The sequence below is a fragment of the Lolium perenne genome, chromosome 4, assembly GCF_019359855.2.
Source record: "Lolium perenne isolate Kyuss_39 chromosome 4, Kyuss_2.0, whole genome shotgun sequence".
Taxonomy (NCBI): domain Eukaryota; kingdom Viridiplantae; phylum Streptophyta; class Magnoliopsida; order Poales; family Poaceae; genus Lolium; species Lolium perenne.
In genome coordinates this window covers 143,866,973-143,892,931 of record NC_067247.2, presented here as the reverse complement: position 1 = coordinate 143,892,931, position 25,959 = coordinate 143,866,973, and the positions used below count along the sequence as shown (strand labels likewise).

Genomic DNA, 25,959 nt, shown 5'->3' with positions numbered 1-25,959 from the left:
GCAGTAACATGTGACACTTGTTTACATTGGCAGTGGATGCACATAAACACAAGTTTTCACAATCTCACATTTACACAGATAAATAGCCCCAACCAAAGGGCAAGAACAAAATGATATCACCTTCACTTAATTGCACATATGGTGTTCTACAGTGTACATATTATAAACATAAAAAATCAAACATATCTCTTATACCCTATGAATTTGATTTCACTTCAAGAGAAAACTGCACATATCCTAGAACCATTTGCAACCCCTCGGCCGTGCTAGCTAGACCTTTTGGCGCATCACATGAACACACTAAATTTTCCCTCTCTTTTCTCAAGCAGTAACATGTACACAATAAATAGAAGAAGAAATCGCCATGAAGGCTGGACGCGACCAGAGCACGCGATGCATGCATCGTGTGCATGGGCTAGCTCGCCAACCAGCAGCGCAATGAATGGTATCCACGGCTAGATCGATGATGGGCGGATCATGACGATCAGTTGAACTTGGAGCAGAGCTTCCGGACCTCCCCGTTGCTGCCGGTGATGACGCCGATGCTGCCCATCTTGACCATGGAGTCGGCGAAGTCCTGGCGGAAGTAGGGCCCGAAGATGGTGCCGAGGAGGCCGGAGTAGGAGTCGACGACGTCGACGGTGGAGGCGTCGTCGTAGAGGGCGGCGTCGGAGGCGATGACGCCGAAGCCGTTGCGGATGTTGCGGAGGATGGAGGTGTCGAAGACGCGCTCGCTGCCGCGGTCCAGCGGCACCCGCGTGTTGAAGTCCCCCGGCGCGCACCGGGACTTTAGCTCGGCGAGGAAGTCGACCGGGATGGACGGGTCCGACCCTCGGCCGCCGCCCGCGAGCGGGAAGTTGTAGAGGCGGTCCTGCATGAAGAAGCAGGCCGTCGTGCCCACCGTGTGCGCGGCTGCAGTTCGCATAAAAAAGTGTGTGTTAGTCTGTTAGCTGAGCTCAGCTAGCCGGCCACCATGAAAGGGCCGTCGAGGTTTGTCTTAGTTTGGCTCACCGCTGAGGAGGACGAGGTCCTTGTCGTCGAGGCCGCCGGCGGCGAACTTGGAGCGGAGGACCTGGGCGGAGTCGTGCACGTCGGGTAGCACGTCGGCGTCGCGCAGGTTCGACACCTTGCCGTCGAGCCGGCCAGTCGGCACGTCGAACGACGGCCCGCCCGTCTGCGTGCAGCAAGCAACACGAATTGAAACCGATCAGTTTTTTAACCTCCGTGCATGCAGCGCGCGCGATAAAGTATGTTCTTACGAAGGCGACGGCGTCGCGCGCGGCGAGAATGACGATGTCGGCGCACGAGACGACGCCTGGGCACTGCGTCTCGAGCTGCGCCTTGGCGCTGTCGATCACGTCCAGCCCGCGCAGGCCCTGGTGCTTGGCGTTGTCCACCTCCGCGCTGTTGTTACCGCCCTTGATCAGCACCGACGCGTCGCAACCCTGATACACAGAGCCGTCCAGTTTAAGTTACTAGTAAGAAGCTTTGCAGGAGGGTCATAGAAATCTCGCAAGAAACAGACACCGGCATGCATACCCTGACGAAGCAGTCATGGAACTGGAGGCGGAGGAGCGCGGGGAGGATGGTGGAGTCGGAGGCGGAGGCGGCCCGGACGACGGACGCGACGGTGGACTCGGCGCTGGGGCAGGACTTGGAGTAGAACCCCACCTGCAGCTGGCCACTGGCTCCGAGCGCCAGCAGCAAGAGGGCCACGGCCACGCTGCAGCTCGTACTGCTACAGCCCATCTTGGCGAAAAGAATGTAGAGCGAGGGTGGGGGTGAGTGAGAGCTAGGGGCAAGGTCCTGCGCGCTGCGTTAATGGGGTTTTATAAGCTGAGCTGCAGGCAAAACCTTCCAAATGTTGCATCACATGGATGGATGATTTGATTTGACCGCACCGCAAAGAGTAGGTGCCAGGCATTTAGTGGTACACAAAACCGCATAATGTAGTTGAGTGCAGAAGTCTTGTCATCTTGATGAAGTTAGTTGCACTAACCAAGATGGAATTTTCTTGTAATTTCGAAGAATTCCCTCTGTTACATAACTTTGTCGTGATTGTAATTTAAATTTGACATAAAGCATGACAAGAATTATGAAGCAGAGGGAGTAACCTGTGAGGAATTTCGCGCAGTACTCGGTAATTGCATAGATTCGCTATGCGTACTTTCTGCATAAACTGAATAGATATGTCGTCTGCTGTGAAGCTGAATCTACTACCTAGTCCCAGTTGATCGATGTCCCAATTCGATCTTGGCGGGGACACCGCCATGAATGCGTTACACAGTTCCGGGGATGGCCGGAGAAATTTCTCCTGGACCATGCATGGTTAGGCCGGCCAGCCATCCGTCGTCCATGTGCGCAGGTCACCGGCCGGAATTTATGTGCGCGACTCCAGCGAGTGAGCCATGATTCATGGCCAATTTGTCACGGCAAAAGGGGCGTGCGGCAAGTTGCCAGCGAGAGGGAGCAGTAAAGGGTTGCGTCTGCGGCATGGCATGCCATGGCAGAGGAGCATCCATGAGATGGTCACAGCCGGATTGCCTGAACTGTGAAAGTGTGCGACCTCTCCCCTGGTTTCTGGACTTCATCACATTACTGCTGCACAAGCTCCAAGAGATTTCGTCATGGGCAAAGCTTGCACGGAATTGGAGATCAATCATGTCGTTCTGACGTCCAGAGGGTAAATGAACTGCTAGTTTTTTCAGGTATAGGAGGGCGTCCTCTTAGGGCATCTTCAACTGGGCGACGCAGTTTAGACGCATAAATTATCCGCGGGTGTCCGTTTGCGTCGCCAGACGGATGTCAAAATGACCGTGAGGGGCGAAATATCCGTTTGTGTCGGGGGCCACTCTCAGCGGTCCGACGCATTTTGAACATGCAACTGTTTTTTCCTGCTCCTTCTTTTCATTTTTGTTGAATGAGCAAGTTTAAACGCGAAAATAAGTAGTACTGAATGATGTCTTGTTGCTCGAATCGAATAGATTAGCCATAAACAATTCACCGGATAGATTACTCCAATCGAAACGGTTCAAACATATTTAACATACAAATAAGAACAAATTTAAAAACATATATAAACTAAAAACTAATTTTTGGCCTTCTTGTTAGAAGGCCCTGCCTCGTCGTCCAAACTCCTGCGCATCTTGCTTGTCACCTCCTCGTCGGAAGAGGAACTGGAGGACGACGCATCCGTCGAGGAGTTGGAGTCGGACAAAGTGTCGTCTTCGTCGTCGTCGTCGGTGAACGGAAGACGACGACGCACCGCCCGCGCCTGCGCCCTTGCCCGGGCCCTGGACTCCTTCCTTGCCGCCGCCTTGTCGTCCGCCGCCTCTTGCGCCTCCAGCCAGGCGAACTTGGTGACGGAGTCCTCCTCCTCCTCCTCCTCCTCCTCCTCCTCCTCCTCCTCCTCCTCCTCCTCCTCCTTCCCCTCCTCCTCGTCCTCGGCGTCGCTGCCAGCGCCGCCTCCGTCCTCCACCTGGCCGTCGCTGGGCGTGGAGCCCGGATCGCTTGGCGTTGCAGGGGATTCCCACCAATGCAGCCATCCGGGCGGCTTGCCCTCGCTCTCCGAGTCCGACGGTAGGGTGTAGTCGCTCATGGCGTGCCGGTGTTGGAGAAGAAGAAGAAGGAGAAGGAGAAGGAGAAGGAGAAGGAGAAGGAGAAGCAGAAGGAGAAGAAGAAGAAGGAGAAGGAGGAGGAGGAGGAGGAGAAGGAGAAGAAGAAGGAGGAGGAGGAGGAGAAGAAGAAGAAGAAGAAAGAGGCGGTTCGACGTGAATTATAGTAGACGTAGGGGTTATATTCTGCGGGGATTAATGGCGACGCGTATAACGAAGAGGCCAGCGGTTGCTCTTCCGCGGCGGTTCGGTGCTCCATTCCAGCGGTTGGCGGGTTGATCAAAGCGGTTGCCACTCCGGCGGTTGACATTCGCGCGCTTGTTATGCTTTAATTCGAGGCCGATCGAACCATGGTCGCTGCTAGGAGGGCCCGTGGGGGAAGCGAGCGGACGCTAGGCGCGACCGCGTAGCGTCTGCGGAGATGCACACGTGCCGCATATTTGTGTCGTGTTTGCGTCGCTGCGTACGCCCCGGACACGATGCGTCGCCCCGCTGGAGCAGGGTGCAGACGCATTTCCGGTCCGCGCAAATGCAAACGGTTGCACATCGTCCGTTTGCGTCACCCTGTTGGAGATGGCCTTAGATTCAAGGGCCCTCTCTTTTGCATAAAATTTTAGATGATTTCACTCTTTAGCAGTTTTTTCTATAACAATTGTTCGGTTAAAGAGTACAAAATTATAGAAATTTTCTACCATCTACTTTGCATACAATGAAGTACTAGTTTTTTTTTTCCGGTATAGGGCTTTTCTCTTTGATTTAAAGGCATCTCCAACTGAACCTTGCATTCCAGACACCGATATTGTCCATCTCAGTTCGTTCGTGATGGATCGCAGACAGGCAAGAGGCTCATATCCGTCTGGGGTTGGTTGTAAACCCAACGGCTCTCTAGTTTGGTCTGCGGCTCGGCAATTTTAGCCTATTTGTTATGCATAATTCACACGTATAATAATCTAGATTTAGCGAAAATTAGCAAATAATCCAAATTTTACAAAAAATGAGAGCAAATTAAGTAGTACTATAAGATAATTCAGTTCCGCCCGTGACGGTATACCCAAAGCTCCAAAAGGATGAGACACAAATGGAAACGTGATCGAGTGAATCACACATCTCCATTAAGAATCATCTTCTTCTCCTACCATGCCTGATGACTTGGATCCATGTCGTCAGTCATAGGAGTCATAGGGGTCGCCATGATCCTAGTCTCCTCCATAAGTAGGAAGAGCTCTAATTCCTTTTGCTTGTTATGGGCATTGATCTCTTCAATTTTGAGCTTGTTGTGTTGTATGATATAGTAGGTCTTCCGGAATCCTCTTTTTCCCGGTGCTATCTCTCGTTCCTCTTCTTGCTTGACACCTCCTTGTCATCTGGAAGTGTCTTATCATCTCTATAACTGCTTTTGAGGAAGCCTCGCTCTTTGCATTCTCCTTGGAGCTGGTCCTTCCCCTCGGCCTCTTTGATGCACTCAACGCACTTGGTCACTTGGGGTGGCACCATCGAGAGAGCGGTTATTTGGGTGTCAACTTGGGTCGCACGTTGGGTATCGGTGCTGGCCCCTTCATTAATCATGGTCGGATCCATGGTCACGTCCCCATCCTCAGATAGGACCTGGTAGATATGCCATCGGGTCGAACGCAAATCATGTTAATATATGGAAGCAAAGGAGATTCATACCAAGTCAGAGGGTGAACCTGGCTGGACTGGCATATCTTCGTACATGTTTCAAGGAACGAGACGACGCCAGGTGACAAACGCTTTGCGGGCTTCCTTTACACCTCCCTGACCAGCCGCTCGCCGGAATGTTAAGGTCAATGTTTGGAGTTGTCGGCATGGCCGGGAAAGACACGCCGACTTCTAGCGGCGTGTCCCTCAACAACTAGGAGTCCAGGACAACGTTGTGGCATGTTCCGAAGAGCATGGTGGTTTGTTCGAGGACAAGCCAGATCTCATCACCAGAGCGTTTGTCAGCGCCTGCCCGTTGATCAGAGTGCAAATTGGGTGGCCATTGCCTTGGCGTGAGTGTGGGCCCGAACATAGCTGGCGTGTGCAAATGTATTGGCTCTTTGTTTTTTATTTACTTAGTATTTGTATTTGCGGTCAGCTCGCTTTTTAAACTCCGCAACCCTCTCCTCCAGCGTGATCTCCTTCTTCGGCTTGACGGCGCCGGGCACAGCGGCCTCTTTTTGTCGACTGCGGCACGAGCCGGAATTGCGGCGCGAGCCAGAATTGCAGCGGAGGGAGTTGTAGCCACGACGGCGGGAGCTCCGAGCATGGTGTTGGGAACAACTCGGACAACATGAGGGGCACCATGGCATCGATGAATTGACCTAGGGCACAACAGCTGTAGGTGTGGCGATTGGGTGAGAGTGGAATGGGAAGTGTGGTTGGTCTGTCTGGTGTATGTGGATAGCTGGAGGGCCCGAGGTGGACAAATGAACGAGTGATGCGGGAGCAAAAGTTGTCCGCTCAACTTCATAGCCAACCCAAATTTGGGCTGAGAATGCGGTGAAATGGACTGATCCAAGCGGCGTGGTCTATTTTCGGTTCATCATTGAGCCTCTCCATTAGGCCACACAAACAACAACATGCACCATCTGGCTGTTTGCAGATCTCAGTTCGAAATTTCCTAAGGGCCCTCTCTTTTGCATGGAATTTTAAAGGATTTCACTCTTTAGTATTTTTTCTATCATTATAGAGTATAAAGTTATAGGATTTTTTCTATGATCAACTTTGTGTATGTTTCGTGGTGGTAGGTGTTGTGATGTCGTATGGAAGCGATTACGGTGAGCTGTTACGCTCGGCCCTGGGTGGCGTTTCCGGCGGTGGGTACAAAAAAAAACGCTTCAAGTGTGGATTCAACTCCAAGACAACAAACAATGGTTGAGCCTTGGTGGACAAACAAATAATGCCCATAACGTATGACTAATTAATTACATGCATGCATGTGAGGAGTAGGAACCGCCAAGCAACCATATATGATTGTTATGAGAATCTTAGATTTATTATATGCATGCATATTGTGAGTACTAACTTGCCAAATTATAGATAAATAGTTGGCAATATATAATAATTTTTTTGCGAGATTAATATGCATCATTCTGCACCAAAGCAAGGTTGCATGATGCTAATATGTTTGAAATAACACCATCTTTCAGGCCTTGGAAACACTTGAACACTAGCTCTCTAGTTGTTCATAACATTGCAATGACTAAAAACGTGTAAATCATTATTTGGTAACCATTTATAATTATTGTGGAAATTGTTCGCTACTTATTTGGCAACTATAGTACTAAAATCTAGCAACTGGTGTGACACAACTGTTTAGTCGTGCATATCATTGCAATGTTTTAATCCCGTAAAATATTATCTGGTAACCTTGTACAATATTCTGGAAAATTGCTGGTGCTAATTATTGCTATGTACTGTTCAGGAAACTGGTGTCATAAGAAACAAGTTTGTCAAAACATGCAACACGATAGTTCTGAATCCCTCATCGAGGCGAACTTAATGGTGTAAATGGATCACTAATTAAAATAGCGGGTTTGAAGATAACCATTTCGCCGTTTTTAGATAGATCAATTAATTTGATGACATCACCTATGAGGTTTTAGATTTTTGTTGCATGCATGTCCTCTCTCTATAAGACAAAAGCCCATGTAAACTTTAGAGCCCTACGGAGACAAGCACATGCAACGCTTCTAAGTAGATTTTTTCTTGAATCGTACACAACTTTTGCAAACATTCAATTTTATTATATTTAACCCAAGTTTTCGCATCCACTAAAACATTTCGACAAACACATTTTTTTCCCGTGGTAAAGTCTAAGGAAATTTGGTGCAAACACAATATTCTAGGCTTCATGTGGCAATGACATGGACATCGTTCATCTCTCTGTATCATTGTTCCCCGAATATATCAAATTAAATAAACCCTTAGAGGTGTATCCCTTGTTAGTCTTTGCTCTGAGAATTGTTAGACTTAACATGGATGCATGCTATTTATTCTAGGTAATTTATTGCTGTCCAATAATCATGAAAACAAGTGTCTGAAATTGACTGCGGTATAATGCAGAAAGAAAAATGACAAGTCAATCATTAAAAAATAAAAAATAGAAGGGGAAATGAAAATTGTTTTGATAGATTGATAAATAAACACATGGGCATGCATATACTGTATTGATGGATGGGCGACACAAAAAGTTCTAGTAAGATAATAAAGTATATGTACATGTGCGGTATCATAGAAATACATGTCACATTAATAGGATATATTATTGCACTACCACCAACCCTCAGGCTTGTGGAGGAGAATATGAGGTTCATATACGAACTATTAATCCTCCAAACATAAATCAAAGGAAACGTATGGATTGCACATTTTTTGGTCCCTAGCTAGCTATTGACAATGATGAACATGATCCACGGGCAGAGGACAATAAGCAACATTAATAGATAAATTAGAATGATATGATATAGCTGCAAGATTTTTCAAATGAAGTTCTATTAACTCGGAAATTCAATTCGGCTCCACGGTGCGTATGCTCCGGCCCTCTACCCGAAAAATCATATTTTGAAGTGTTAAATTTTTTTGACAAAACATTCTACATGTACATCTCCATAATATATGTGCATTCATCAAGTTTCACGAAAAAATAATATTTTGTGTAGTCTATGTAAAGAAGAGAAAATTCATCTTGTGAAAAACATTATTTTTAGCCCTGAATTTTGTCTTTTTTACACACGTCACATGACAAGCTAATTTTTTTTATAAAACAACTTTACGAGCGCATAGCACATGAAGATGTACATGCAAATTTTTTGTTTCAATTTTTTTGAAATTTAAAATATGTGTAAGATGCATTTCAAAATAGAGCCAGCATATGCTCCCATGTTCCAAAACACCACTCAAGTGGTATTTCAGTTTTATGTCTTTAGTTATAAAATATACTCCATCTGATTCATATTACTTGATGCTAATACATATATATCTAGAAATATTTTAGTTATAGATATATACATTTTAGCATCAAATAATATGGATCGAAGGTACTACATTTCAGTATTATGTTATCAGTTGTAGAATATACTACACTAAAATAGTAATGCATGTATAATATGGTTAGTAAAGACTAGGGTGGATAAAGAGAGTTGACGAGGTTGCCGTACTTCCTTCCAAATTACTTTATCTATTGGTTTTAATCAAAGTTAAATTTTATAAAGTTTGACTAACTATACATGAAACATATCAACACTCACATATAATACAAAATATATGTCATTATGGTTCTAATATCACTGAGATGATATCATAGGTATTGATATATCTTTTCATAAAGTTTTTAAACTTTGTAAGATTTGACTTTGATCAAAATTAATAGGCACTAGTCGTCAACCCGTGCACCTGCCCGGGCTAGCAATAATGTAAACTAAAAATAATGGATATTAATTTTTTTTAAACAAATTTAGTAATAATAGAATAAATAAGGATAACTTTATATACTCAACATACCATTTTAAAATATGTGAATGTAAAGTGGTTATTAGGTGGTACATGTATGCATCCTATTCATGTAAGTTTATTTGCCGATGTTGCATGTTTTCCGGCTCATACTCTTTGACTTTTTCCTTTTGGCGTCAAAATATTGGAATATGCTTTAGGATTTCCACCTTTAGAAATGATACTTTATATAAATGGTGGTGTTTTTATAGATTATATGTCAATATTAGATTTTCACACAATAGTTGGACTATGGATATATTTTCTTTATGGCCTTCCCGCGGTATTGAAGTCGCAAAAAGCACTTATCCACGGTCCACACTAAGGTAAGTGTCAGCCTCCTTATTTCAGATTATCTCACCGACCTTTATCAATTATATTATGGAGGAAAACATATGCAATAAGCATGAACGACCATATTTTTGGTTAATTATTATTTTTGTATAGATAAAATAATGAGTTTTTGAATTCAAAAAAATTATGCAAGTGAAATAAAATTGTATCCACAATTGGACATGCCAATAATGAGAACTTTTTTCCGGTTTTGGTCTGCACTTTGATATGTAGTATTTTCCATGTGAAAACGTTATTTTATTATATGATTTTTTACTTCTGAAGACTATGTAAGTGATATGCATTTGCGTCCACAATAAGAGACCGATGACAATAATAAGAGTTTTCCTGTTTAGTTCTACACACTGATATGTAGTTGTTTACATGTGAAAATATTGTTTTCTTCTACTCCGTTTTTTTTCAAGATATACCCCGAAATATAAAATCCTAGGTACTGCAACGAACAGATCAACATAGGACTGGACTCAGCAAAATCAAATTCAATTGGCATATGCTCCATGGATTGGCCAAATTATAAGGGACACGCCATTTTTTGTTTTATCATTGGATGGAAAAGATTTATGCAGGTTTTTTGAGACATATAAGGTTGTAAATAGACGCATTCAAGATAGATGTACCAAGTTATATTGTTGGTTAGTCTGAAATATATTCAGCATCGTGAACATGATCTACTTGTAAATTTCATATCTGTAAAATTACCAGAATAAATGAATAATATTTCGGTGGTAATATGGTCTGTCCGAATTAGTGGCAAAAATTAAGTGGGTCCTGAAGTATAATTTACATATTTTTATCCAGAACTATGGTGTTTTCAGTTTTTTTATCATACAGCAGTTTCATGGCGATGTAGGAAAAATAAAAACTACACAGATTAAGTTTAGTGCATACTGGATGCTTCCGGTATTAAGGAAGAGCTGGTGAGTCTCGTTGCTTCATTGTCGGAGGCATATATTTGTGTTGGTGAAGTCATCAATTGAGGATTATTTACCTGCCGATGAATAAAAAGGGGGTTAGATCGAAGATTCTTCAGGTCACCAAAGTATTGCTTCATTCCTATCTTGAAAATATGCAGAATTAACATAGCCTAGTTTTTCCACTGAGAAATTACTGGGGTCAATCAATCTCAACGATGACAGGGGCAGTTGGCATTAGCAACCTGTAGGAAGAACATCGTAGGGTAATGCCTGGAGGATGGGCTAGCTATGATATCTCTCAGTAGGCTTGCATTCCATATAACAACTCAGGGATTAAAACGTACCTGAGATAGACTCTCGTACATGAACGTGTTGTGGAAGGAATCCAGCTGGGTTATCGTTACAGAAATTTAGGGTTCAGTTTCTTCCAAAGAAATCTTGCATTTTTTTCAAGTTAAACTATGTTCCGATATCCGACTGCAGGGCTCGAACCTTACAATATCACCAATAGGTTGGAAATCTCATATAAAATAACATGGCACTAAGTTGGGCTCAACTTGCAAATGGATTACTCACAACGTAGGATAAAGATAGATAGAGGTAAATATTTTGCTTCTTAAATTGTTTCTTTGAAGGATTACTGGTTTGTACCCACCTGTTCTTTCTGAAGTTGATACAAAATCTTGGGGCAGGTATTGATGTACTAATACTTTCTTAAACCTGCGTAACAAATAATGATGGAGAAGAAAATATTATTTCTTCTGTTATCGCCGTGGTTCTGCAAGAAAATATCATTTCTTACTCAATTATTTGGCAATGTCATTCACCTTTAGCCATGATACAGAAGAACCGTTGCTACTGTCGAGGGTACTCAAAGCCAGCAAAGGGTTACTGGGGCCCCATAAACGACTAGTAATTGTGCACGTGCCACGCACGTGTAATCGTGAGAAGGTTGTATTAAGTATCATAGCATATATTTTGTTTGCAATTTTTTTTGAATTCCACCCTACTTCAGTGAGTTACATTTTTGTAGCTTTCTTCATCTACATCTTCTTTTAGTTCTAAATGCTAAACTTTGGGCCTACAGAAACCACTCATCAGTAAGCCACCAATTTAATTAAGGAAAACTTGTAGAATACTATTTAAAACAACAACCAATATATAACCATTCTTTTATCGGTGGCGTTTCATGGCACAAAATCGGATGCACCAGCGAGACAAAGAAAGTTCAAGATGCAAAGGCCCTAAAAAGATAGTATACAATCGCCAGCTTCAGAGCACAAGAGCCTGACCCGAAACTTACACCTTGCATTTATGTCTGACGTTAAGCATGCCGTCAAACACTCATCTTCACCCCTCTTTGTACATATAGAGCAAAATAATCAAATATCAGATCAACAAGAATGTATGACAGTGAACAAAATTGTCAAACTGAAATATCAAGAAGAAAGCAACATTCTTTGTATCTTCATTTCTGAATTTTGATGGTCTGGTAGAAATGAATCCCTTCTTTTCCTTGTTCTCTACTGTTTCCGCATCTTGTAACTCCAGAAGTCATAGATAAAGAGATGCACATGCCAAGGGTGGTTTAACTGGCAATGAGCGGGCACTGCAAAGACAGTCTTCCTAGGAGGTAGCTCCCCTCGTCATGCAATCCCCAGTTATCTTGAAAGAAATAGGAATACCCGTAACAAGAACCAGGAGTGCAACCAAAATTGTTCGAAGATGCTATAGCAAGTTGTGCTTCCTCCGGCCCTCACAAAGCTCATATCCACTTGGTTCTTAACCTGCTAAATTGGCATATAACACTCAAGAATTCACCGTAACTGAAAACTAATGTACAACTAACATAATATGTAAATTCGGCAGAAAAAACAGTATACACCACATAAAAATAGAATAATGATATGCTATATCATTGGTTAAACAATAAACACTCATATGATGCATGTTTAGAATTCCGATAAGCTCATGGTGGCATTCAAACACCCTGGATTTTGACCACAGCTGACTACATTTAGTCATTAGATAACTTCAGAAATGATTCAACGGATTGGAGATTTCACAAGAATTAATTAATTGAGAGTTTGAGACAAGTTTCACACATCATAGTGACGATATCTCACATATAATCTCTGAAATTTTCGGAGAAATGAAAAAGTGCATTCATATAAAAAAATCCAAAATATCTGACAGGATAAGCTCGAGGATATCCACCTTGAGAGAGTATGTATACCAGAAAATTGCGCATGCCTTGTAATTCCTCCCGAGGAGCCAAAGGCATGATATCAGTTTAATAATTGTGACTTTTATTTAGCATCAACATTTACTACAGTATGAATCCTTCATTCCCATGCACGTTCAATTATTTACCACCTATCTTATAATCTTACCCTGTTTTCTCTATTCACCATTTTTAACAATAAAATCGGATTTCTCGAGGCTCTTTTCTGGGTAATAATCAATGTCATACAGTTAATCCTTTAACGTAGTCCAAAATATCATAGATTCGATGCAGACAACCCGTGTCTTGACTGCAACTCTAGTATCTACAGTTCTTCATCCTGAAAAAGACGCATGCATGTTCAGCAAACAAAATAAAATGAAAGAAGTAACGTTCTATCCTTAGTAAGCATGCCTTTTCCATGCGCAGAATGAACTATAAAGTCGCAGAATGAACTATAAAGTGAACTGAGATAATACAGGCACGGGACAAACTTCAAAGTGCACAAACATGTCAATAGATACATACATACCTGATCCGTACCCGAGGGCACACCAAGACCCCAAGCAGATAAATACATTCTGCTACAGCCATACTGGCCCGACATGGTAAAACAAAATTTGGAAAACAGTACTTCTGTATTTATCTAGAAAGAACATTAATACCTCAATCTTTGTCTGTAGCCTTGAAATCTTCTTGCGATAACATACTCAAGTTTTACATGACTATGAACAAAAGAAATACAAGGATCGCTTTGAGCTAAAAGTGATAAGCTTCAGTAACATAAGCACAACCTAATAAGCAATTGCTGAAGAAACAGTTAGTATTCACTATGCTAAACTCTTTGCTGAAAAAGAAATGTTTATGACAAGCCAATCTCTATTGGATTTTGTAAGTGTCATTATAAAATTCGATTGTAGCCTCCTGGAAGTCTACATGCCAATCAGTTTCAAAAATTTCCAATTGCACCACGGCTGTTCTGCTCCTCCTTACGCACATTCTCTGTCACATATTGATCCGATGCTAGGAAGTTCGAGCAACAAATTTAGATGAAAATGTCAAGTATAGACGTTTCTTTTTCGAAAGAGGCCAGACCTGTGCAATTCATAGAGAAGAACAGAATTGGCCATAAATACTATAGGTTCTCTATTAACCCACTTATCTGCGCCTTGTGAAAGCTGGAGAAATATCATGAGGCAAAATATGATAAGTATGGAGATTATCATTCATAAAATTACAAGTCACCTTTCTAGAATAACCACATGAAATAAAAGAAAAATCTATATTTACATGAGACTATTTTAGAATTATTTCCAAATGCAATATACTCAAGTACTCAAAGATATCATAATATCTAGCTTAAGGGGTAGAGTTGAGGAAAGATCAGAATACAATTAGGTAGCCGTAGCTGGCATACAAAACCTGCATATCTTTCTCATACAAACTTGGATCCATTATCTTACTGTTTTTTTGCGTTTACTCTTGGATATTTGCTATTTACTCAAGAAAAAGAAAATAAATAATTCTACAAGGTTAACATAATATTATTATTACAAGTGGAACATACTCAAGAATACTGCAGGTTTAGGCACACGGTGCAGATACAAATAAAATTCAGAATTGCATTTGGTTACGTGGATAGCCAGATATCATCATTTACTCCATGTGCTCTGTACGTAACGAAAGCCAGAACAAAAAAATTCGTTGAAGAAGAGAATGGATGAACGAAGGGGAAATATTGCATCAGACCTTGATTGGCGGCAGACGTGCGGCTGCGTCCGCGCTCGTGAGGGACGATGCGAGCGATGGGCGGCGGGCGACGGGCGGCGGGCGGGCGACGGGCGGCGGGGGACGGGCGGCGGGCGGGCGACGGGCGGCGGGGGACGGGCGGCGGGCGGCGGGCGGCGGGCCGCGGGCGGCGGGCGGCAGGCGGCGAGCGGCGAGTGACGAGCGACTGGATTAGATTGTCAGCCCCAGACTGTTTTAGCGCTAATGTCGGGTGGCCTTTGAAGCGTTGGATGAGTGTTTGACGGCTGCGATCTTTTGGATCTGCCCCCTCTGGGCCTTTTTATATTGGTATAGATACACCAATTAGTTCTCGGAAATACTTCACACACGACAATTCCCGTCCGAAGTGCGTACGAACACCACCTAGTGCTAGTTAATTCCCCTTCCCTCCCCAATGGCTAAGTCCAGCCCAGACTCAAACCCTTAATACTGCAGAGCGTGTTCTGATGGTTCCTTGCACCTGCTCCTCAATATGGGGAGTGGTTGCACACACCAACAACCTCAAAGAATCACCCAAAAAAATAATTAAATATGCAATTATAATTAAACTGTGGAATTCACTCAAATTTACATAAAATTTAATAAAACTTGAATTACAAAACTTAGGGCATCTCCAGCGGCGCGACGCATTTCGGACGTCGAAACGGACGCGTCGTGTCCGTTTGCGTCGGGCCAAATGGTCGAAACCATCCGGGTGTCCGTTTGCGTCGGGGGTGGCTCCAGCGGCACGACACATTTTTTTTCATTCATACGCCATAATTTTACATGACATAAAAAGGACATTAAAGCGTGCTAAATTACGCGCTGTCTACTGGTCGTCGTCGCTGACGAGGTCAATCAGCTGCGGCGTCGGCCATGGAAGGTTGTGGCCAGGGATCCCACGCAGGAGCAGCAGGCGGAGCGCGGACGTTGGAACGTGTCGGCGTGGCAGGAGGAGTCGCCGGCCTCCCCTGCGCGAGCGCTGACTCGCGGAGCTGGATTGTGAGCCCGTCCCACAAAGCGAGCTCATTGAGCTCGTCCTGCTCGCTGTTGCCCAGTGCCATGGCAATGGTCTCCTCCTCTGAAATGTCCGGTGGCTGGGTCTCCGGATCCCACGCCGGTCCGCCGTCGTCGTGGTCGTACTGCGGTAAGAGGAAGAAAGCCAGCGCTTATTTGAGATTTGTTTATCTTCATAGCATAATAGACCATGCACTTTCTTTCTCATCTCAAGTGGTAATTGCACCGCGTGTGTTAAGTTGGATCGTACACGAATCGGACGATATTTATCGTACGCATAGCAGGACTCATTAGTTCTCATGGGACAGCTTGGACGTAATGAATATCTACCTGAAATTTGAAAGCTTGTCTAGTGTGCTTGCTGAATCATGCCGAGGAGGTTCGCACATAACCAATAGACAGAAAAAGAATACCTCCAATTGCCAAGTTCAGAGCGATCCGACGCCCGTTGGTCTGATCTGCAGCGGTGAGTTCCGTCCGGCGTAAGCAGGCTGACAGGCGCAAGGTGGAGATGCATCCTGCCGCATGAACGCAGAACGTGACCTGAGGAATTGGCACTGGTCTAGAAGTTCAACGATCTGATTAACTGGAAACAGGAGATCGTATTACGTACTCAAGACCTGCGAGATCAGATGAGTAGAGGACTGACTGCCGTCCAGCGTCTTAGCTGATGTCAGAGATTTTGGAAACTTTGGCCGTGAGGACATAGGACCTGCATGATGCGGAGGAGGCTACAGGGAGGAGAACATCCGTATCAGATCGATCTTGTCCTGGCAAGATCGATCACGTCCTGGCAGAATCCAAGTGGAGAAGATTAGTTAAGACCTTCTTTTTTTTTTCTTTTCTCGGGAGGAGATTGGAAAGAGAGAAGCCACGTGGGTAGGAGAGGAGAGACGCGACATCCAACGATTCAAGATAATTTGACGGTCGATCCGATGGATAAAATTTTACAGCCTCCAGGATTAACGTGGTGGCTTAATGGGAGTCTCCAATTAGTAAATATAAATATAAGATTGTAATTTAAGAGAAAGGGAGTATATCCATATTTTCTTCGAAACGTAGAATTTAGCCCCAACCTCTGGTTCAAGTGATGGACGTGATCTTATTATTGCTATGTAATTTAGCAGGAATGGAGTACAATCTACATATCTTTATGCTGAGAAATATGAAGACGGGTATAGTTTATTTTTTATATGACAGGTTTCTGTCCAGAAATTCAATTCGGCTGCCAGGTGCATCTGCTCCATATACCAAAAAAAATCATATTTTAAAGTGTCGAACAATTTTCACAAAAAATTCTACATGTACATGTCTATAATGTATGTGTCTATGTAAAAAAGAAGAAAATCTATCTTGCGAAAAGTCTTGTTTTTAGCACCTAGTTTTATGTTTTTTACACACGTCAGACACGACAAGTCGATTTTCATAAAACGACTTTGTGAGCCCGTAGCACGTGAATATGTACGTGTGAATTTTTTATTTCAATTTTAAAATTTCAAAATATGTGTAAAAAATATTTCAAAATATGTTTAACACCACTCTCGTTTCTGTCATCATATTTATAATTTTATATAAGCATGTTCGATTGAGGAAACAAACAAAGATGCTGCCGAGCAAGCAGCATTAATGCGGGGAGATGTAGACAAGCAACAGATTAAACGGCTCAAAAACTCGTACCAGATTAACCGGGAAAGGAACTTCCGTGTACGCGCGTCCAATTGTATACGCAATCCGATTACTGGTGATGATCGCGACCAGGCATCAACAGACATGTACAGTATTTATTGCGTATACACGATTATTTCGATTGCCTAGCTCAGCTGGCGCACGTACACTAGCTCTCAGCTCATGTGCTGTTCGGCGCGTCCTGCTAATTTCACCGGTTGAACGGACGAGTCATTTATTGCCCACGTTGCATGTCGCTGGGAAATGAAATGGTAACAAGTGCACGTTCACTATGAAACATCCCAGTGGACAGTTTTCCTTCTTCCTCGTACATTTCACCCTCTTTGTCTTCCTTTTTGTAATAAAAAGAATCATATATATTAATATCATGTATATGATGCTAGTGTATGATACTAATCATATAATGCATTATATCATTATAGTATCATATTATTATCATATTTAATATTTTATAGAATCTCAATGCAAATTTATGTACATGATATATTTGTCATTAAATTTTCTAATTTTATGTGCTACGTAGTATGGTATCTACCAATGATACCACTCTCATCTCTTCTCTCATTAATTGTCGTGTCACATATAATTTTTTGTCAACATGGCATCCATAATACTATGATATTTTTATTATGGCTAGTCTGAAAAAAAATGTTGTTTCCACCTTGTAAGCTATTGTTTTTGCGCTTCCAAGCTAGTTATGACACGCGCGTCCAACGCGGTGTTTTGAGTGACATTTAAATAGGACAGCTCTCACTTATTTTATTTGTCTTTGGGATTGAGATTTTAGTGATGTGTGTTCTACGTGTGGAAGGCGGGAGTAGGGCCGAGGGAGTGCTGGAAAATGCCGGTGGGGTCTTGCAACCACGGGAGAATAGGCCAGCATGGTGACCGCGGTAGGCACCATGGCTAGAGTGCGAAGGGAGGGCACGAAATGTGGAATCTCGTGGGACGGTAGGAAAATTTCAACAACGTGACAACGGGTGAAATTTAACCTGCCAAAACATGTGGTTTGGCTATGTGTTTCTAGGGATATTCTGGGTCGCAAAATTTCTATTAATATTCTTGATACCATTGTCCATTGGACATCATGGTGGTGCATGAGGCGGATGTAATTGATATATTCGCAATGTTAATATATTTTATTATCAGAAAAACCTTTCTATTTCAAACGTCCTCACCAATTACTGTGGTGCAATTAATCATCCTTTGAGTAACATTACTACCCAGAAAAGCCAAATACAAAGGCATCTTTGTTACGCAAGTTTTTGATCGTCGGTAGTCGGCGTTTCTCGTTCTGTACATATGGACAGGTAGGCAGAGTAGCAGACGGCATTTTCAGTTAATGCCCACGGTTGCCGGTACATACAAGCCAGAGTAATTCCATTCTGTCACCAAGAATTTGACTTTCATTGGCGATCAAGTGCAGTTTGTTCATTACTATGTTGGAGCCACAGCACATGCTCTTGTCTTCCACCTAATGCCAATCATGTGTGTACTGTAATATGTTTTTGATCGAAACTTCTTTTTAAATTTCCATTGAACTATTAATGCACCGATTACTTGGGACGGCAGTTCTGTTCAGCTAGTCGACGTCAGAGCAGGAAAGACACGGGCACCGACTCTTGCAGCCGACACTGAGCTGCTGATTGCGCGTACGCGCAGACAGTTTTTGGCCATGAATCATGCTGATTGTGACGTCAGATAAACATGAAAAGAACATAATAGTTTTAAGCTGTCGGTTTCTAGTTCCTCTACGGCACATATTGAAATAGAAACTCCCAGTAAAAACAGTAATGTTGTATACAGCCATAGTGTCAATAACAACAGATCTGCTCTCTTATTGTCACCAGTTAATTATTATCAATTCAGTTCTTACGAGTTTTCTTATGTTTATATTTTTTCTATAAATATCTGAAGGGGCTATAGAAGAGATTATCTTTTGATATGTCTTGTTTGTTTTGGCGAAATGATGGTCACAAAAGAAAGCATAGACTCTCCAAGTGGCTTGGGAATCAATGTATTACAATTAAGGAATAAATGCACATTCCCTCCTTTTTATCTGTGACTAAGTGTATATTTAGCTTTTGTATTAAGTCAAACTTTGTACAATTTGATCATTTTTTAAATGGCAACATATGTGATTTCAAATTAGTATATTATGGAACTATATTTCAAAATAAATCCAGTGATACTAATGTAGTGACTTAAATTTTGTTTTTTTTCTAGGAAGTTGGTCAAATTAAACAAAGTTTGACTTAGGACAAAGATTAAATGTATATGTATATGTTTAAATTTATAAATGTGGAAGGGGTATGGCATGAGAACTAGATTATGGAAAGATACTTGGTTAGGGGATATGCATCTATCCCACCAATATCTTTCTCTCTGTAATGTGGTTTAACAGAAACATGTTTTGGTGGCTAATGTCACTCTTTCTCATTTTAACTATGGAGGGTACACAATAACTATATTTAACAAATCAAGAGCACTGTCTTTTGCAGGTTATCCCTTGGCTACCCACTAGATATGTGGTTCTATCTCTGACATAGGTATGCCTACAAGGCATGTTGAATAAGTACCCCTGGTCCACAGGAAAGCATGAAGCCCATGGACTCGAAGCTTTGGAGGCCCAGCAGATTAGAGATCCTCGGATTAGGAAGTTAGAGTTATTATAGGAAATTTGTATCAATAATCTGTAACTTGTACGACACGGAAAAGACTCGGCTTCACCTCCTATATAAAGGGGAAGCCGAGGGAGAAAGGAGGGACCGAATCATTGTAACCCTAGCCACCGTAAATATTGAGTTGAGCACCTTTGTTCGGCTGAACCTTCGAGATCTACTTGCCGTCTACTTCTTACGAAACCCTAAATCTACAAACTTGATCTCAGCCTCGATATCCAACACGGTATTCTGATGTGCCGAAAAATATGAGGAACCTATCCCCTTTGTTATGGTATCCCTTAAGCAAAATGAAGGGGAAGCCGAGGGAGAAAGGAGGGACCGAATCATTGTAACCCTAGCCACCGTAAATATTGAGTTGAGCACCTTTGTTCGGCTGAACCTTCGAGATCTACTTGCCGTCTACTTCTTATGAAACCCTAAATCTACAACACGTAGGAATTGACGAGTTAATCGTTCGACAATTGGCGCCGTCTGTGGGAATTGGAGGTTGCAAGGTCCTGATTTCGATGGCATCATCAACATCATCATCGGCAGCAAGCAACGTGATGGAAGGAGGTAAACGAGTCCAACCTGATCTCGTCGATTTTGTTCCTCATGAGCCCGCTCGTTTGCATGCATATGCCGATCTGGAGGATTTGACGGAGATGACTTTCGGGAGGTTCTGCTTCCTCGTCGGGAAAGAAGGATCGCACCGTTTTTCGGCACCGATTTTTTCGGGATCGTTGGCAGTCGAACCTGATTACTCGGGATCATCAACATCGTCCGTTGAGTTAGGCGACGAAGAAGTTTCGTCGCCACGCTTCACTGATACGTCTCCAACGTATCGATAATTTCTTATGTTCCATGCTACTTTTATGATGATACTCACATGTTTTATACATACTTTATGTCATATTTATGCATTTTCCGGCACTAACCAATTAATGAGATGCCGAAGAGCCAGTTGTTGTTTTTCTGCTGTTTTTGGTTTCAGAAATCCTAGTAAGGAAATATTCTCGGAATTGGACGAAATCAACGCCCAGGGGCCTATTTTCCACGAAGCTTCCAGAACACCGAAAGGGAATCGAAGTGGGGCGACGAGGCACCGCCACACTAGGGCGGCGCAGCCCAGGAGGGGCCCGCGCGGCCCTAGCGTGTGGGGCCCCCGTCAGCCCTCCGACTCCGCCCTTCCGCCTACTTAAGCCTTCGTCGATAATAGTTCCAGTACCGAGAGCCAGGATACGGAAAACCTTCCAGAGACGCCGCCGCCGCCAATCCCATCTCGGGGGATTCAGGAGATCGCCTCCGGCACCCTGCCGGAGAGGGGAATCATCTCCCGGAGGACTCTTCACCGCCATGGTCGCCTCCGGAGTGATGTGTGAGTAGTTCACCCCTGGACTATGGGTCCATAGCAGTAGCTAGATGGTCGTCTTCTCCTAATTGTGCTATCATTATTAGATCTTGTGAGCTGCCTAACATGATCAAGATCATCTATTTGTAATGCTACATGTTGCGTTTGTTGGGATCCGATGAATATGGAATACTATGCTATATTGATTATCAATCTATCTATGTGTTGTTTATGATCTTGCATGCTCTCCGTTGCTAGTAGAGGCTCTGGCCAAGTTGATACTTGTAACTCCAAGAGGGAGTATTTATGCTCGATAGTGGGTTCATGTCTCCATTAAATCTGGGGGAGTGACAGCAACCCCTAAGGTTGTGGATGTGCTGTTGCCACTAGGGATAAAACATCAATGCTATGTCTAAGGATGTATTTGTTGATTACATTACGCACCATACTTAATGCAATTGTCTGTTGTTTGCAACTTAATACTGGAAGGGGTTCGGATGATAACCTGAAGGTGGACTTTTTAGGCATAGATGCATGCTGGATAGCGGTCTATGTACTTTGTCGTAATGCCCAATTGAATTTCACAATACTCATCATAACATGTATGTGCATGATCATGCCCTCTTTATTTGTCAATTGCCCAACTGTAATTTGTTCACCCAACATGCTATTTATCTTATGGGAGAGACACCGCTAGTGAACTGTGGACCCCGGTCCATTCTTTTACATCGAATACAATCTACTGCAATACTTGTTCTACTGTTCCCTGCAAACAATCATCATCCATACTATACATCTAATCCTTTGTTACAGCAAGCCGGTGAGATTGACAACCTCACTGTCACGTTGGGGCAAAGTAATTTGGTTGTGTTGTGCAGGTTCCACGTTGGCGCCGGAATCCCTGGTGTTGCGCCGCACTACACTCCGCCGCCATCAACCTTCGACGTGCTTCTTGACTCCTACTGGTTCGATAAACCTTGGTTTCTTACTGAGGGAAAACTTACTGCTGTACGCATCACACCTTCCTCTTGGGGTTCCCAACGGACGCGTGTTGAACGGAAAAGACATACGTCAACCACGCGCAGCAAGAAGATTTTCTGGCGCCGTTGCCGGGGAGATCAAGACACGCTGCAAGGGGAGTCTCTACCTCCAATCTCTTTACTTTGTTTTTTGTCTTGCTTTATTTTATTTACTACTTTGTTTGCTGCATTATATCGAAACACAAAAAATTAGTTACTTGTTTTACTTTACTTAATATCATGCATGTTTTTATTTCACTAGTTAAGCATAATGGAAAGTAACAGTGAGCTTTTGAAGCTATTTCCTGAGTTAAGACATGGATTATTTGATGCAAAAATTAAAAAACCTATTGAACCTTATTTGTATGCTATTAGCAATGTTATTAGTGTGAACACTATTATTTCTAAAGATATGGAAGAATCTAAGCTTGGGGAAGCTGGTTTTGATGAGCATGATATTTTTAGTCCCCCAAGCATTGAGGAGAAAATTTTCTTTGATGATACTTTGCCTCCTATTTATGATGATTATAATGATAGTTGTCTTTTGGTGCCACCTACTATGGAGAGTAAATTTTATTATGATTATACTATGCCTCCTACACTTGATGGGAATAATAATGATAGCTACTTTGTTGAATTTGCTCCCACTACAACTAATAAAATTGATTATGGTTATGTGGAGAGTAATAATTTTATGCATGAGACTCATGATAAGAATGTTTCATTTGATAGTTATATTGTTGAGTTTTCTCATGATGCTACTGGATATTATTATGAGAGAGGAAAATATGGTTGTAAAAATTTTCATGTTACTAAAACACCTCTCTATATGCTAAAAATCTTGAAGATGAGCTTGTCTAGTTTTCCAATGCTTGTTACTTTGCTCTTCATGAACTTGTTTATTTACAAGATTCCTTTTCATAGGAAGCATGTTAGGCTTAAATTTGTTTTGAATTTGCTTCTTGATGCTCTCTTTTGCTTCAACTATTATTTCTCGCGAGTGCATCATTAAAACTGCTGAGCCCATCTTAATGACTATAAAGAAAGAACTTCTTGGGAGATAACCCATGTGTTTATTTTACTACAGTACTTTGTTTTATATTTGAGTCTTGGAAGTTGTTACTACTGTAGCAACCTCTCCTTATCTTAATTTTGTTGCATTGTTGTGCCAAGTAAAGTCTTTGATAGTAAGGTTCATACTAGATTTGGATTGCTGCGCAGAAACAGATTTCTTGCTGTCAAGAATTTGAGCTGTAGTTTCTGTAGGTAACTCAGAAAATTCTGCCAATTTACGTGAGTGATCCTCAGATATGTACGCAACTTTCATTCAATTTGAGAATTTTCATCTGAGCAAGTCTGGTGCACCTATAAAATTCGTCTTTACGGACTGTTCTGTTTTGACAGATTCTGCCTTTTATTTCGCATTGCCTGTTTTGCTATGCTTGATGGATTTCTTTATTCCATTAACTTTCAGTAGCTTTGTGCAATGTCCAGAAGTGTTAAGAATGATTATGTCACCTCTGAACATGTGAATTTTGATTATGCACTAACCCTCTAATGAGTTTTTTTTGAGTTTGGTGTGGAGGAAGTTTTCAAGGATCAAGAGAGGAGGATGATACAATATGATCAAGGAGAGTGAAAGCTCTAAGCTTGGGGATGCCCCCGGTGGTTCATCCCTGCATATTTCAAGAAGAATCAAGCGTCTAAGCTTGGGGATGCCCAAGGCATCCCCTTCTTCATCGACAACATTATCAGGTTCCTCTAGTGAAACTATATTTTTATTCCATCACATCTTATGCGCTTTACTTGGAGCGTCTGTATGTTTTTGTTTTTGTTTTTTTTGAATAAAGTTGGATCCTAGCATTCATTGTGTGGGAGAGAGACACGCTCCGCTGTTGCATATGGACAAATATGTCCTTAGGCTTTACTCATAATATTCATGGCGAAGGTTGAACTGCTTCGTTAAATTGTTATATGGTTGGAAACGGGAAATGCTACATGTGGTAATTGGTATAATATCTTGAATAATGTGATACTTGGCAATTGTTGTGCTCATATTTAAGCTCTTGCATCATATACCTTGCACCTATTAGTGAAGAAATACATAGAGCTTGCTAAAATTTGGTTTGCATGATTGGTCTCTCTAAGGTCTAGATAATTTCTAGTAAGGGACGAACAACAAGGAAGACGGTATAGAGTCTTATAATGCTTACAATATGTCTTTTATGTGAGTTTTTCTGTACCGGTTCATACTTGTGTTTGCTTTAAACAACCTTGCTAGCCTAAACCTTGTATCAAGAGGGAATACTTCTCATGCATCCAAAATCCTTGAGTCAAACACTATGCCACTTGTGTCCACCATACCTACCTACTACATGGTATTTCTCCGCCATTCCAAAGTAAATTGCTTGAGTGCTATCTTTAAAATTTCTATTCTTTATCTTTGCAATATATAGCTCATGGGACAAATAGCCTAAAAACTATTGTGGTATTGAATATGTACTTATGCATCTTATTTCTTATTAAGTTGCTTGTTGAGTGATAACCATGTTCCTGGGGACGCCATCAACACTTTGTTGAATATCATGTGAGTTGCTATGCATGTTCGTCTTGTCTGAAGTAAGGGCGATTTACCATGAGTTGAATGGTTTGAGTATGCATATTGTTAGAGAAGAACATTGGGCCGCTAACTAAAGGCATGATCCATGGTGGAAGTTTCAGTTTTGGACAAATATCCTCAACCTCATATGAGAATATTATTTGTTGCTAAATGCTTATGCATTAAAGAGGAGTCCATTATCTGTTGTCTATGTTGTCCCGGTATGGATGTCTAAGTTGAGAATAATCAAAAGCGAGAAATCCAATGCGAGCTTTCTCCTTAGACCTTTGTACATGCGGCATAGAGGTACCCCTTTGTGACACTTGGTTAAAACATATGTATTGCGATGATAATCCAGGTAATCCGAGCTAATTAGGACAAGGTGCGGGCACTATTGGTATACTATGCATGAGGCTTGCAACTTGTAGGATATAATTTACGTGATACATATGCTTTATTACTACCGTTGACAAAATTGTTTCTTGTTTTCAAAATAAAAGCTCTAGCACAAACATAGCAATCAATGCTTCCCTCTGCGAAAGGGCCTTTCTTCTACTTTTATGTTGAGTCAGTTTACCCATTTCCTTCTATCTCAAGAAGCAAACACTTGTGTGAACTGTGCATTGATTCCTACATACTTGCATATGGCACTTGTTATACTACTTTATGCTAACAATATCCATGAGATATACATGTTACAAGTTGAAAGCAACCGCTGAAACTTAATCTTCCTTTGTGTTGCTTCAATACCTTTACTTTGAATTTATTGCTTTATGAGTTAACTCTTATGCAAGACTTATTGATGCTTGTCTTGAAAGTACTATTCATGAAAAGTCTTTGCTATATGATTCAATTGTTTACTCATTGCATTTACATTGCTTCGAATCGCAGCATTCATTACATGTGCTTACAATAGTATTGATCAAGATTATGATGGCATGTCACTTCAGAAATTATCTTTGTTATCGTTTACCTACTCGGGACGAGTAGGAACTAAGCTTGGGGATGCTGATACGTCTCCAACGTATCGATAATTTTTTATGTTCCATGCTACTTTTATGATGATACTCACATGTTTTATACATACTTTATGTCACATTTATGCATTTTCCGGCACTAACCTATTAACGAGATGCCGAAGAGCCAGTTGCTGTTTTCTGCTGTTTTTGGTTTCAGAAATCCTAGTAAGGAAATATTCTCGGAATTGGACGAAATCAACGCCCAGGGGCCTATTTTTCCACGAAGCTTCCAGAACACC

At 42.2% G+C, this 25,959-nt stretch overlaps 1 protein-coding gene across 1 annotated transcript; it reads right to left on the bottom strand.

Moving 5' to 3' along the window:
• Positions 1-81: 81 nt before the first annotated feature.
• On the bottom strand, positions 82-1,809 carry LOC127294107 (peroxidase 43). Its single transcript, XM_051323859.2, has 4 exons — positions 1,540-1,809; positions 1,260-1,445; positions 1,012-1,174; positions 82-912 (listed from the first exon to the last, which is right to left on the bottom strand). Exons 1-4 carry the CDS (start codon positions 1,747-1,749, stop codon positions 485-487), a joined length of 987 nt encoding a protein of 328 aa, XP_051179819.1. The 5' UTR covers positions 1,750-1,809; the 3' UTR covers positions 82-484.
• Positions 1,810-25,959: the final 24,150 nt, after the last annotated feature.